This window comes from Sinohyriopsis cumingii, unplaced genomic scaffold (assembly GCF_028554795.1).
Source record: "Sinohyriopsis cumingii isolate HCF-2022 unplaced genomic scaffold, ASM2855479v2 utg001348l, whole genome shotgun sequence".
Taxonomy (NCBI): Eukaryota; Metazoa; Mollusca; class Bivalvia; order Unionida; family Unionidae; genus Sinohyriopsis; species Sinohyriopsis cumingii.
In genome coordinates, this window is record NW_028315988.1 from 127,779 (window position 1) to 143,675 (window position 15,897).

At 34.1% G+C, this 15,897-nt stretch overlaps 1 protein-coding gene across 2 annotated transcripts in view; it reads right to left on the reverse strand.

Moving 5' to 3' along the window:
• Nucleotides 1-15,039, reverse strand: part of LOC149772594 (uncharacterized) — a 41,653-nt gene extending 26,614 nt beyond the window's left edge. The window contains exon 1 of one of the 2 annotated variants that reach the window (XM_089947604.1): nucleotides 14,783-15,039. Coding sequence is in view for 1 of the 2 variants with exons in the window: in XM_089947603.1 (XP_089803729.1) it covers nucleotides 2,721-2,816 (96 nt within the window). In the remaining variant the exon portion in view is untranslated. Of the gene's footprint in view, nucleotides 1-2,720; nucleotides 2,856-14,782 lie in introns of those variants that run through there. The other variant, XM_089947603.1, reaches the window with a different exon arrangement.
• Nucleotides 15,040-15,897: the final 858 nt, after the last annotated feature.

A 15,897-nucleotide genomic window follows, 5' to 3' on the forward strand; every position in this document is an offset into this window, starting at 1 on the left:
ATAGTCTGTAAATCTGTGATGAATGTCCACTGATTAATCATTAGATCTGTAAGTAAATAGTGATACAAATAATAACCCTACTCTTCGAAATGAATTAAGCATCGAAATCCTACCTGCTTCCCCCCCCCCCCTCTTTCTCTCTTTGGATCGTCGTAGTAAGATAACAGTTAAAATCCGTTATAAAACGAGCGTGGCTTATTTTTATCGGCTTCTTGCGACGATGTCATCTGCACCGATGAATGATGAAAGACTAGTTCAACGAAGCAGCGGAAAGGGGATAGTTAGAAACTGAGGATAGAAACAGTTGTATGCTTGGCAGCAATATTAATTAAACTATAATAATGACTTAGATGACTTGTAAATACATTTAAATGTTTGTATTACTTATTTCTGGTTCCTCGTTTCGCTTAATTTATACTAATAACTCATTTAAATATGCTAGCCGGTATGTGAAAACCAGTGCGTTCAATGTTACACTAGACTTTAACCATGTTGTGTTTAAAGTACTCTACTTTATTTAAACCATCTTTCGTTTTTAAATCACAAGTCTATCTGATATTTGTTTCATCACTATGAATGAAAATAGGAGTTCAAAAACTGAAACAAGCTAGCTATCAATTTGCCAAAGAGATTGCAATTTTTCTCATACGTTTAAGAACAACATTTTGCAGCGGACAAACTGGAGACGGCTGTGCAGAGTTCATTACACAATAGCTTGCAGTCAACCTTAACTGCGTTGGAAATACAAGTATGTGTATTGTATGTGATATAAATAAATATATGTATAGAGTATGTTCGCTGTACCTTTGATACGCCATTCGTTGCACACGTTTTTCATTAAAAGTAATATCTGCAAAAAGCCTCGTTTCCTTTAAACAAAAAATGTATTCATCTCGTGGTGTATCAATGCTCTCTACCCCCATATATATATATATATATATATATATATATATATATATATATATATATATATATATATATATATATATATATATTCATACACACCTTATAGAGATACATTTCTCTGTATATATCGTTTCATTTATAACTAAATAACCGCTGATTGTTAAGCCATTCTTAAGTGAATCCAGTTGACAAATATCAAGGACGGGAAGCTGTTTTCTATTACCCTGTGACGGATCATGCCATGTAAAATATGTATGAAATTAAAAAAAAGTATGCTATGCAGCAATTAATAATCTCTCCGAAATCGTAGGCCAAGTTGAGTATGCTGTTCTTTACGGAATATGGTGTGTTTTAATTTAAAATGTAGAAGATACAAATTCCAAACGGTTTACCTAGTAATAGCGTAATACAAACACTTCGACATGATTTATCCGTACGTCATAATTAAGGAGAGGACTAATGTCCCTCAAACCACTTAATTATTACAAAACATGTTCAAATCATGTGTTAAGTCATTATGTAAAATTATTTACAAGGCATCTGCTTTTCAGTTCATGTAATTTGGATAATAACCTGATTGGTTTGAAATCCGGATGTGTCACGCTAAGTTATGCGAACAGTTTATTATCATTCCATCGTATAATATACCTTTCCCATTTACCGGCAAAGATGTGAAACGGTAAAACGTGAATGCCGCAGGTAGTTCTTAAACAACAAAATCCATTGGCTAAATTATAAACATGTTAGCTGTAATAACATTATGATCTCTTGAGCAGTCAAGCGATGGGAGATGAATATACAGACGATTATTGTTAAAAAATATGATTTTTTAACGGACATTGATTTAGACGGACAACTGAAAATAGCGGAATGATTTTCGTATTTGCATATGGACTTAAATCTCGACTGCACTTGCCTTGTTCCGTGGGCATAAGCATCCATTGCTTTGATCTAGTTTGAAAAGCAATGATTTAATGACATAGGCTGTATACACAGTATATTAGCTGGTAATGAAACGCCAATCTCTACTTAAATATCGTGAGACTACGTGCTACCAGTTGCAAAGTTTACTTGCTGAAACTGCTAAAGAAAACATATGTATGTATTCATGCATACATACGTACGTACGTGCATACATACATACATACATACAGACATACATACATAGACACACACACACACAATTTATACACATCCATATCTGTCCCTCATATCTGCCATGTTTTGGTTTGTTTTCTTGTAAATAGATTCGATGCTTAACTACAAATAACGCCTCTTCAAAGGAACATGCGCATCCCTTTTATTGTCTTTAGCCCCCTCCCCCAATTACCTTCCACAAAAACAATGGTATTTTTAATTAGGTGCAATTAAATGTTTTAAAATTATAGGCCTATGCCTGGAATGGAATATTCAATTAAGTTCAATTTAAGTTCTTTAAATGATTTGTGTGGACAAGAGTTCTAGACTCTCGGGATTCATTATTCTTCATTTTTGAGATAAATATTCATTTTCGAGATAAATATTCATTTGTGAGATAAATATATGCTGTTCATAGTGCTAATGTATTTGCGGCAAATCCTGTTATGTACATAGTAATGCAAAGGATCCATCGAATTTCATTTCAAAATATAACTAATATAGAATACTAGCATATTAATGAAAACAGTTAACGTGAGGCAGTGTGTGTGTGTGTGTGTGTGTGTGTGTGTGTGTGTGTGTGTGTGTTGTAGACATGTCCTTAATTTGATATAAAGTCACCAAAACTAACCTGTTCCTTATGACAAAATAAAAATCACATTTGATGGAGAACTTACCTCAGAACTGTCGGCCAAGCGGATACACAATACGTCAGAACTGACAGTCAATCGGATACGCATTACCTTAGGACTGACAGCCAAGTGGATACGCATGTGAACACTTGAATTTATGTCCAGAACTGATATAGGTTGTTATGGAATAGATATCTCTAAAATATCTCAGCCATGGCACAGCGGGTAACCTCGCGTGCCTCGAATGCATAAACAGACAAGCCTTCGATAAATGCAGATATTTTTTTTACTTATGTAGATAGAAAACATGCACAAAAATGTAACATTATATGCTTTAAGTACAATACAGTAATATTCCGATTAATCCACTTGGTCCAGCGTGGGACAATAATATCAAAATTGTAAATTAATCGACTTAGTCCAGCTTTGGACAATTTCGTCGAAATTGTAAATAATAATCGACTTGGCCCAGCGTGGGAAAACTTCATCGAAATTGCAAATTAATCGACTTGGTACAGACTGTGACAATTTCATCGAAGTTGCAAATTAATCGTCTACGAATTTTGTGATCACGTTTGACATATACGTCATTTCCATTGTATGACACGTCAGTATATCTGGCAAATAACCCTGCTTTTGGTAATGACTCATGCCGCCGGCAAATTAATCGATTTGTAGATGACTGATTGTGAATGGTATCCGATTCTTAAACACTGGTGAAATATTTGTAAACATTTTACTTCTCTAATTTGACTTTTATCGATGGATGTCTAAAATTATTTTGCTTGCTGCTTTTGATAGAACCTGTCATGAGATGATGATCATTCTTTGCTGAGGAAGAAAGCATGGTGTCTTGTTGTGATTTAGTCTCAGTTCATGACAAATGTTTTTGATCAACTAATTGTAAAAAAAATATGCATACCCTTTTCATTGCCTATGTCCGTGTGTGTGGGTGTGGGTGTGTGTGTATCTGTTTCCATTTTATGGAGCACCCTTCAAAACAATGTTGTGTTGAAAATTGTTATAAATGTAAATTACACATTGTATTTTAGATAAAGTGAATTTTTATGTCGGTCTGCACACAAATAAATATTGTGTGTACAAGACGTAAATATCACAAACACCAAGAATGGTTACAGATATGATTTTATGGTGACACCGTATGCAAAGGTGACATTTCAAGTCAAATTTAAATACCACTTTTGACATTAAATAAGGAGTCTATAACCCACCAAAACAGTACCTTTGTAAAACGTTTTCTGCTTCTCGCAGCTTAAACATAGAAACAGAGACCGTCCGTCCGTTTCGAAAACGTCTGAACGGATAGATAGGTAGATAGATAGGTAGAAAGATAGTAAAAAAAATATATATATATATATATATATATATATATATATATATATATATATATATATATATATATATATATATATATATATATATATCGTCATAGTGAAATGTCTTGGGAGAAAATCACATGCACCGTCGCACAGAGTAAATATAAAGCAGACAGAGAGAAGACACGGAACTTAGTCGATCGCAGAATCTCCGCAGAAGAGCTGATATGTAACAGAAGCCCCTTGTACAAATACAATATCTGGTTATTTAAATCACTATAACATTTTCCTTTGAGGCTGTAACTACTTAAAATTAATGCTCTGAATTTGTGACCTTTACGGGTGCATTGTCAACAATAATTTTGTGTATAGGTGTGTGCTAGTGTATGGGCGGTTGTTGTGCGCATAATTGATTATATTTTGCATGATATGTGTGTGATTTGGATTTTAAAGTAGCTTTAAAAACATTTTAATCATATCGCTACGATGTCTGCGATGGGACAATTTATAATGATGTCTAGCACTGGCGCATCGCCCAGTAGAAATGTAACATCATGTCCCACCCAGTCGCATTATCCTGACATCAGGTCGACCAGACCTTATTCTATCCTCTTAATGCTGAGTGCCTAGCAAGGCAGCTGCTAGTACCATTGTTTTTAGTCTTTGTTATAACTCGGTCATGATTCGAACCCGCGACCTCCCGCATCAGATGCGGACGCTCTAATCACCAAAGCCACCGAAGTGATCGCCGCTTTATATGTATCAGAGAAAGAATACGATCCAAATGTCTGATTCGCAACAAGATGGGTTAATTAAATTGTGTATTATGCGGACATTTACTCTTGGATATGCCTTCTCATAAACTTGTGTACAGACGCGGATATTTGCCTCCTGGCAGATTTTATGTGTAGAATAGCCAGCTTTCCTTCAATTTACAGAGAGCTGACATTTATCTACTCCACCCACCTACTGAAATTAATTAGTCATTTCAAAGGCTTTCTACATATTAAATATATGGGATAATTTTATATAAGTACTTCATAACAAATAACAAATGTATAAAAAACAGGTTTACTGGAAACTTGTGATATTTTTAATTAATTGACTAACACGGAATTTCAGAATTCAAAACCTAATACAATATCTGACTGCAGGAATCGCATTGCATCCATCTGTTGTAAGAGAGAGAGAGAGAGAGAGAGAGAGAGAGAGAATCCTCCATTTTGTTCATTGTTCATTACTTCCTTCAAACACGTCTTTGTAGAATTGCCAATGAACACTTAAAGTTCCAAAACGTGTAATAATATAATTAACGAATCAGTACTAAATATAACCTTTCTTTCTTTCCTATTTTTTTTCTTCTTCTTCATGTGCCAAAGATGCAGAGCCTATTGCCATCCAATAAAACTAACAGAGGGAAGGAACAATTATCCGCTCTATGAAAATCGTATCGAACAACAAATAATGTACATTAAAGTTATCAGAGACGTCCTCTTTTGAGTAACAATGAACGGTGAAGGTGGATGAGTAAGGGGGTTCTGTAGGTATTTTTTTCGCATTCCTTGAATATTTTGTATTCATTTATTTTCAACCTCTTTGTTTATACCTTTCCTTCATTAACTTGTAAGCGAATTTCCATCCAGTTTATCAATATTCCAATGTGCATTGATCAAAGCAATGTACACATATTTTGTTACAGTCAAACGCATATAAGCGTAGAGAAGCTTGGAGGGTGGTTATTTTCATAAACAGTCGTAATTTGAAACTACTCCTTGTTTTATTACAACAGTCCATAATACAGGTGCATAACATATACTTTACATACTCTGGACATAAGATGTAATTCGAAACACTCGGTATGTAATGTTTAAACAAATAGCACATAAACCCGCAAAAGTTTAGTTTAAATCAGATAAATTTTACAGGCTTTCTGATATAAGATTGGCAACATTACAGTAGATAGTAATTCTATCTCAATATTCGGTCCCCTGTCAGATCTAATGAAAGAGTACCTAGGTACAGTTTCTTGGATTTGGTACCGATCCCATACCCCATGCCAAGATCAAAGCAACTATAAAACTAAATTATGCGCCGGTAGGGGCTCATACGCGAACACAAGAATATACCGGAATTCCGCGTTGATTGTTTTTGCAGACCTGCGCATTTTTTACCCCGGCATCCAAGAGCTGTTTGTTTAATTCGTTGATACCGCCAGAAAATGCGATGAAGCTTATGATAAAAGACAATTATACCACTATCGGTAGAAAGAAGTATACCTTTATATTCATATAATAGTTTCCTTGCTGAAATAAGATAAGTTTTGTTTCTTTGTCATCATGATCGAGTTGGAATACAACAACATATATCTTAGATAACGTATGGATTAGACAGTGTGGATTAATACAGAGTACATATGATTATCAAGGCACACTGCGCATTACTTAATATTTCTTTAGTGAAAATTTCAATTTTGGATGCCTTTTTAATATAATGGGCTTTATGGCCACCACACGTTAATCGATTTTGTTGTATTTACATCTTCGTGTATATTTTATTCACAATAATGTGCATACGTGTCTAAGAAATGACTATGTTACTATGTTAATGAGACGGTGTGATTGATGTATGTCATATACCTTTTTACTTGTGCAGGTATGAATGTGTGTTGCTTTGGTAATGTATATATATATATATATATATATATAGTGGTTAATATCCAATACTTTGAACTTCTTTGAATAAACATCACCCTTTCATTGTGAGCAAGTTAGATAAATTTGGGTTGACTGTTTATGAAAAGATCTCTTCCTTTCTTTAATAACAAAATTTTGCATCATTTTGTACAAAACAAATCAACACTGTGCAACACCTTTAAATACATGTACTTTGACATCTCCATACCTCTGTAATGAACTCCATTTCATTTCATACTACCAGGCTAAATTAAAAGGTCACGAACTGTTTTTATTATTTGACTCCGGATGTGGTGAAGACAAGATAATTGTTAAATTGCCTAAGTTTTTTTTAATCTTGACGACAAAAACAAATGAGCTTAGATATTTCGGAACGAACCTGAATATATACCTTCAAATGGATAGAATAAAGGTCAAACGACAATTAATCACATGTAAATGTAATATACATAATACGTACATGTATTTACCACTCATAGAGATAGAATGAAGAAAAGAGAAATATTGGCACACAGTTGGATAACCTCAATACTTAAGGGATAATTAGTTGTACAGTAAGGTACGGTATATTAAAATCTGTTTTGCAAAAAGAAGCAAGAACAATATACCTTTTGAATATCAAGCATCATATGTGAAAACTGTTTTTCTTCTGACAGTTGCATTTTCAATCAGGAAACAGATATGCTGGACTTTTTATCTTGGGAAAAGGCTTCCACATGGTTGGCGCCTTGTCTAGAGTTAGGCTATACTGCACTTGACGCAATTAGACAAGGATTTCTGACAAATAAGTAGCAGTTACTTTCTCTGCAAGCCAAAACGTTGAACTATAAAGGCAGAGTTATGTTATAAAAAGAACATATCCATTAATAAATGGAAACAAAAACATATTTCTTTAAACTTTAAGGTGGTAATATATATATATATATATATATATATATATATATATATATATATATATATATATATATATATATATATTGTTTGCTTATAGATGGAGAGAAACAATACATATACATCCATCCATCCATCCATCTATTAATCCATGCATGCATACATACATACATACATACATACATACATACATACATACATACATACATACATACATACTTATGGATTAGGAGAAATAAGAGAGAAAAAGCAAATACTTGCACACATACGTACATACATACATACATACATACATACATACATACATAGTTATGCGGTTAGGATGGCGCTAGAAATTACAGTTAGACATAAATATATACAGAAAGCCGTTCTGTTTGTAAATTTATAAATTATTTTAGTGAGGTCGGTTATTGTTTTTTCATACGTATTTAGACACAACCATACTGTATTCCCATGTCTTCTGTACTCGAAAGCGTACAAAATCTTTCAGCACATAATTAGTGGTGCAGGTCTTAAACCCGGCACTAATGCAAAATGACTGATTTATTTGTCATCATAATGAACACGTAACAACCCATTTGGCAAATTATGCAAAAACAGACCCGTCTTAAGGTTGGATTTAGGCGGTTTACACTGCTTTCCACTTGTATTTCGAGTCTTTCTGACTGCTCCATTTCGGTATTTGTACAGGACATCAACACTTGAAGGTTACAGTGTACGAAGGCATGTAGAGCAATGATCCTTGCCCAAGGACCGATGTCAGTTAGTTAAACGCGAAACTTTGCTTTGTACGAGGCACGTGCTTTATAGTCCATGAAATCTATCACGTTGTTTACACCCACCCATCCATACATGCATACAAACGTTATTTTCTTTAGTCCCTGTTGACCTTTCTCCAAGTATGTTAAATGTGTGTATATGTATGTATGTATTAATATATATATATATATATATATATATATATATATATATATATATATATATATATATATATATATATATATATATATATATATATATATATATATATATATTACTTTATTTTATTTTCCTCGCCTTGATTTTAGGAAGAAAAGTAAGGTTCAGTGAAGTTTTGCACCGACGTTTTCATTGAATCATAGAGTGTTTCATCAACAACCCGACTATAGTAATTTATTCTAGCAAAAATACATCAGATGTATCCTACTGATTGATTTCCCTTTCTTCGGGTAAAGAAAAAAAAATCCTGCTGCAAATAACACAATATTCTTCTCGAAAATAGAATGTTTGCGAGTAGGACATAACCTAGAACGTTTCCTGAACACACATACCAAAAATTAACATATCTGAACTATATAATGTTAACTGAAGACAGCTTTTTGACCTGTTTTGAAATGAATCAGTACTTGAATTATATATTAATATACACAGTGACACAGTAGTTCGTCACGTAACTTAGAATATTTGGACATTATACACATTTCTTTGAAATTAATTTCAGAATAATGCTTCAAACATGTCATACTGCATGCATTGATCATGTCTTATTGCATGTGTAGAACATGCCTTATTGCATGTATCAAACATGTCCTATTGCATGTATCAAACTTTTCATATTGCATGTATCAAGCATATCCTATTGCATGTATCAAACATGTCCTATTGCATGTATCAAACATGTCATATTGCATGTATCAAGCATGTCCTATTACATGTATCAAACATGTCCTATTGCATGTATCAAACATGTCATATTGCATGTATCAAACATGTTCTATTACATGTATCAAACATGTCCTATTGCATGTATCAAACTTTTCATATTGCATGTATCAAGCATATCCTATTGCATGTATCAAACTTTTCATATTGCATGTATCAAACATGTCCTATTGCATGTATCAAACTTTTCAAATTGCATGTATCAAGCATATCCTATTGCATGTATCAAACATGTCCTATTGCATGTATCAAACTTTTCATATTGCATGTATCAAGCATATCCTATTGCATGTATCAAACATGTCATATTGCTTGAATCAATCATGTCATATTGCAAGTATCAAACATGTCATGTTGTAAGTATCACACATGTCCTATTGCATGTATCAAACATGTCCTATTGCATTTATCAAACTTTTCATACTGCATGTATCAAGCAAGTCCTATTGCATGTATCAAGCATGTCCTATTGCTTGTATCAAACATGTCGTGTTGTAAGTATCACACATGTCCTATTGCATGTATCAACCATGTCCTATTGTATTTATCAAACATGTCATATTGTATCAAACGAAATAGGTGATGTAAGGATCAGACGTAAGAGTACCTTAGTCCAATTCTATGTCAAGCCTAAAATATTTTCTTCTGTCAAATACCGATATACAAACTTTAACCATATAGTTCAAAGCCCTATGTCTGGCTGATTTAAACATTTGATTTAATCCAACCTTCTATATATCACTGTCTCAGATGTCCATCCTCAAAGGTTTTTTATTTGTTTTAATAAAGCTCAACATTATTGGAAATAAATATTACAATACGAACAATTACAAAATAAGCATCGATCACAAAACCGGTTGAGGATTATAAAATCCTAACACATCATGCCGTCACTTGTAACAATATCAGCTTCTGATTTATTTAAATGAAAGGTGACGTTGTTTGTATTGCTATGGTGAATCTCCAAAAGTGACGAAGATGTCCCGAATGATTACATATAAGGACACCACAGGACATAGTGAATCTCCAAAAGTGACGAAGATGTCCCGAATGATTACATATAAGGACATCACAAGACATATAGACACATACAGTATTTTCCATGATGATCATGTACCCTCATCAGCAAGACGAATAGTATGGACTTCAAAAACTTTCCTTTAACCATTTCGATTTCTTGGTTCAAAACAGATTGGCGAGAGATCACATTACACAGTTGTATCTAAATGTATGTACATATCAGAACCTATAGATACAAAGTACATATGACTAATATATTTGTAAAGTTTTTTTAAAATGAACCATATACCCACGTTGGTCGAGATGAAACATAAACTCACGCCGAAAGAGGTAACGTGTTTGAGTGATCTGTAAAGGCCAGCTCCTTAGATAACTTGGTTACCCGGGGCGTTTACAAGGCCATAGTGTGTGAAAGATTAGAGTGCATGGCTGACAAATATTATCAGGGTTTTTTTAATGTCTCTGTTAAGGCCACTTGATCCAAAGTTATGTTTGTTTTTCTTTAAAGTTCATTTTAAAAAACTTCTCTGCTGCCCTTTGGTAATTTACAAATCCCATGTCTGTCCACTCCTTAATGTTGTCTTCCCACGACTGTTTCTGTTTGCCTCTTCTTCTGCACCCTGCATACACGCCCAGACTTTACAGACATGTTAAAACGACTGGATCGACTGGATACGGACGCAGAACATTGCTCGACACGTTTTATAGCGGGTACCAGTGACATGGCCAAATCCAGCGTCATTTGTACAGATTAGAAAATTGAACGTTTATGCTTTCTAAATGAACAATATATGGAATATACCAGTATATGAATAATATACATGACTGAAGTCATACGCTCTTCAAAAAAATTAATGAACATGATTGCAGTGTTTAAAAAGTCTGTAGAAATAGAATATGTACTTGTAATTGCTGTTTAGGCATTCAAGCTTTTGGTATTTTACAAGTTCCAGTTGCGTTTTGGGTTTCCTTGAAGCAGAAATGCAATATCTGAAATACAGTCTTTGCATTTGTTTTCGATTTTGTTTTCTTTTTTAGTTTTGTTGTTGTTGTTGTTGTTGCCTTTTAGCTACATTAACGCACACTGTATTGTTCCGAATCTTTCACATGTCCGCACTACGTATACCCTATATAATATTTCTTCTTTTCTCTTACGGTGGCACTGTTACCATTATCCTGCTAAACACACAACCATTTTTCTTTCACGTCTTGCAGTTGGTGTACATTCAGTTACAATCGAATTTAATCTTTCATAAAAGGGATCCATAACATTTTTCTGTGTTAAAGGACTCTAATTACAATTTGCACATATAGAAGATATTATATTCGACCAGACTCAGATTTGTATTGGTAAAAGCCGTTATGTCTGTCCCACGTTGCCAACTTATTTCTCAGGTAAACCGGGGCACTGAGTGGCCGAGTGGTCGAACGCGCTCTCCGTTACGGATCATTGCCATCTTACCTCTGTCTACGTGATTTCGAGTCTAGGGCTCGGCCAGTGTGGGTATGTGAGAAATCTTGGCCAGTAGCTTCTCGTGGGTCAGTGGTTCTTCCCGGGTTTTTCCCTGGTTCATCCTCCACCATTTATACTGGCCGCCATGTATATCCTATCATGTGGTGTAAAATGTCGTTAAACCCTACAACAACAACAATTCTCTTGTAAACCAACAGATAAAACCTTTTTAGAGCCTCGCAGTGGCACATTCGGTTATATTCTGCATGTGTTTCGTTTACTGAACTTATGATACGATAAGGGACCAAGCCTTTTCCTGACAGGATTACTTTTGAACGACGTAAGCAGTGTTCTCCCAGCACATTCAAATTGCATTTGAGAATTTCCTAATCACAAAGAGGTTCCATTTGGGGTATACTCCAACCATTTTTCAAATTATTTCTGGCAAATTGAAAACCGCAAGAATTAAAACGGCTTATAATTGGTCCAAATGTTGGATAGCAAATTCAGTAGAACGATCCAATTCGGACATATTGATTATGGAAATATCCAGTGGTAGATAGACTGATTTCAGCATACACATATTCTAACCTTATTTCATTAGCAGGTCTAGAACTATATTTGTGATGGTTTTTCATAACTATTAAACATGTGCCTTTCTCTTTGTTCAAACATCATTCGTTTTTAACTCTTGTAAAAATTGTGGAATTTTCACTATTACTAATTTGACTGTTGAATACGCCCTTGTGAAGCTAGGAATTCCATGACTCTTAGAAAATCCATTTCACTCAGCAATTCACGTTGCCGCGGAATTCCAACGTTTTCTGTAGGCAAAATACTCCGACACCACACTCCAGCATAAATGTCAAAATATCTAAAAGGAATAGGAAGTGTAACATGTATATCGGACTAATATTCTAGCATAAACGACGCAGACGCAGATGGCCATATCATATGCACTGGAAAACCCAAACCAATACTGTTCATTTCATGAATGATGTTAAGCGAAAAGTCACCAGGGTTCATTATTATAAAGCAAACCTGGGTCCAAGCCTAGCCCATGAAGTTCGCTCTTTTGTAGAATATATACACGGATAAATACGGTGAAATAATTCTATAGACACGTGATCAACTGTTGAACCGTAATGGGGCATCGTTACAAGCCAAGGGTGATAATAAGCTACGCTTCTTATCATCCACGTCCGCATGTGCAGATATTTCATCGTTTTGCATAAAGATGCATAAACTTACTAAGCGCAAAGTAAATTTGTCTCATCGCTGTGACCCAATATGACCTTTCACCCTGTTTGAAAGAACCATTACACGTTTCTCTTCTGAACACAATCCACTTATCGATCACTAAAAGAAACACATTCACTGAAGTGTAGATGATTGCTGAATTGTGTTCTTGATGACGTAATTTTGTGTATGCCTAATCATTACAAAAGGAAATATTAAACACAGGCAGCTACTGATGATAAAGGAAGGTAGTGGATTATTGCATGTAATTTGCGACGATGAATAACTAGGTTAATATTGCATACCTGATTTATTAAAGCCAGGCAGGGACTGGTGATATGAGCACAGATGCTGTCGTTATATCTACGTATAACTGACAGTCATAGACCCGACCACTGATAGATAAAATCGGTTGCGCATTAGGTTTCAAAGTAAGCGATTCCTCCACAATTCAGTGAACAACCAAATATTCTCGTTAAAAGAGTTAATGATTACATTTCACGTCAATATTGTATAAACTTTGGCTTTCACGTTTCATGTTACTTTCCTTATTATTTATTATCGTTCGACGGTATGGTCAAATTGAGTTCAAATACTTTCATAAGGAAAAAAGAATCAACTATTTCCAAATTAATTAAAGCATGGCAAGACCAGACAAGATAAAAATCTGAACTATAAAAAGGACAGTAGTTTAATTTCTTGCTTATAATTTTATTTAATTCTTTGCAACAATAGGAAGGAACAAACGTATCATACATAAGGTTAAAGTGTATGGATCTAGTGTTAAACAAAACCCCAACGATATTCCAATTCAAAATCTCTGGCGAAAAAAGAATATACATCTGGTTTTTAAAATTGGATCAATTATTATATTTACAGATACATGCATGCTTCATTTACGCTCTATATATGTATACAGAGAGAGAGAGAGAGAGAGAGAGAGAGACATTAGTATGCAGATTCACTTTATCTTGATCAATGATCCCGCAGAATGTTCCTTAAAGCTTAAATTTGAGAAAAATGACAAGGAAATTTGAACAATGTACCACTTAAATAATATGGTGTATCGAATGAAATATGTTGTTTAACCTTAAAATTCTATTTGTTTCCAATATTTTGACTCTGTCTGAAATATTTAGAAACATCATGAATCTTACAACCATTAAATTAATACTTAAAACATCGAGTACTCGGTAATTTGGATGTCACTAGAAGACTTTTGATGTTCATAATTAGTTGTAACCTGTAGACAAAGTGCATGATACAAACGCTTCAGGAAATTTTTGTTGCAAATCAGTCCAGTTGTTTCAAGTTTCTAGGAGACTTTGATGCAGTGGCCCAATGTCTATTGAACTGAATAATGAAATGAATCAGGTATTTACAGTACCGAGATCATTACGAATCAGACTTTTACAATAGTAGTATCCTTACCAATTAGACATTTATAGTATCAAAATCCTTACGAGGCATACATTTACTTACATCATTTCACCTTCTCTGACAGTACAAAGGTGACACGTAATCAAACCTGCATGCAAACACAAAATCTGTAATTTAAAAATAAAATTTAACAGTGCTTGCGTGCAGTTGCATAATTATTTTGCAAGTAATCTGTATTTTACAATGCGCGTATGTAACTAATTTGCCAGTTCAAAGTTCATGAGATCTATCTTTAAAAACAGAGTTATAACATGAAGTATAATCTCCTTGCACTATTTCGTCTTTTTTCAAATTCAAAGAATCAAAGTAGAAGATCAAACGCTGCAAACTTACCTCTGGATTTTGGCTTATATGGTTCTCTTAGATAAAATATTCCCGAGGAATGTTGGGTCACGTAAATATCTGCATTTCACATAAGCAGTAGAATCATAAATAAAATGGACACCACACTCGCAGCCTCTTAAAATTGATAGGCCTTCATTTTACCAAATTAGCTTGGTAAAACCGGCAGCGAGACGGGAGCCTAGAATAAAAGCCACGCAGCTGAGATCCTGAGGTATCGAGAAGCTCTGTGTGATAGAGCAACTCTAAAGCGAAGTGTACTTGGAAAGAACAAGTTTGCTATGATGCAACTGCACCCATATGCTGGGTTTCAAAATGCCGTAGTCACGAAGAAATGTATAATTCAAGGTCAAATGGTATTAATATTGCGAAGAAAATTAGCAATAAGTTCCACTCCTGATCTCCCTCATTAAACCATACAATAGACTTTAAAAAAATGTGGAAGAGAGAACATAGAAAAAGCTCGCAAAATATAGATAGATAGATAGATCGATCGATATATATATATATATATATATATATATATATATATATATATATATATATATATATATATATATATATATATATATATAGATGGATAGATACCGAACACAAACGTTTAGAACAGACACTCATTTCATGAGATTATTAAGAAATGTTGTTGAGAGAAAGCGCGAAAAAGTGGACAACGGGTCTATGGGATAGAATACCTAGTGAGGCGTTAGGGTGATACCCTAAGAAACTCTTGCGTTTTAAGCGTTTCTAGGGTATACTTTTATCCATCTAGCAGCAACGGAAACTTGCTAAACATATCCTCCACTTCCACGACTCTCTACTTCCCTGCAATATGTACTAGTGTATACCTTATTATAAACTTTAATGTGTTACATGTACTAAACTTACATACATTGGCAGGGTCATCTGTTCTATTGAATAATAGCATACATACTTTTGCAAATTCCCCAAAACCTGTGAACACATGCATGTCATCATAGATTCGGTTTAAAAGAAATTTCTGAGTGAATAGTTGTTTATAAGATTTCTCCATCCATTTTCTATTTGTCAAGTGAGTCTCTTAAATCTAATTTGAATATAATTTTAAATTTAGATCAATACGATTCAGT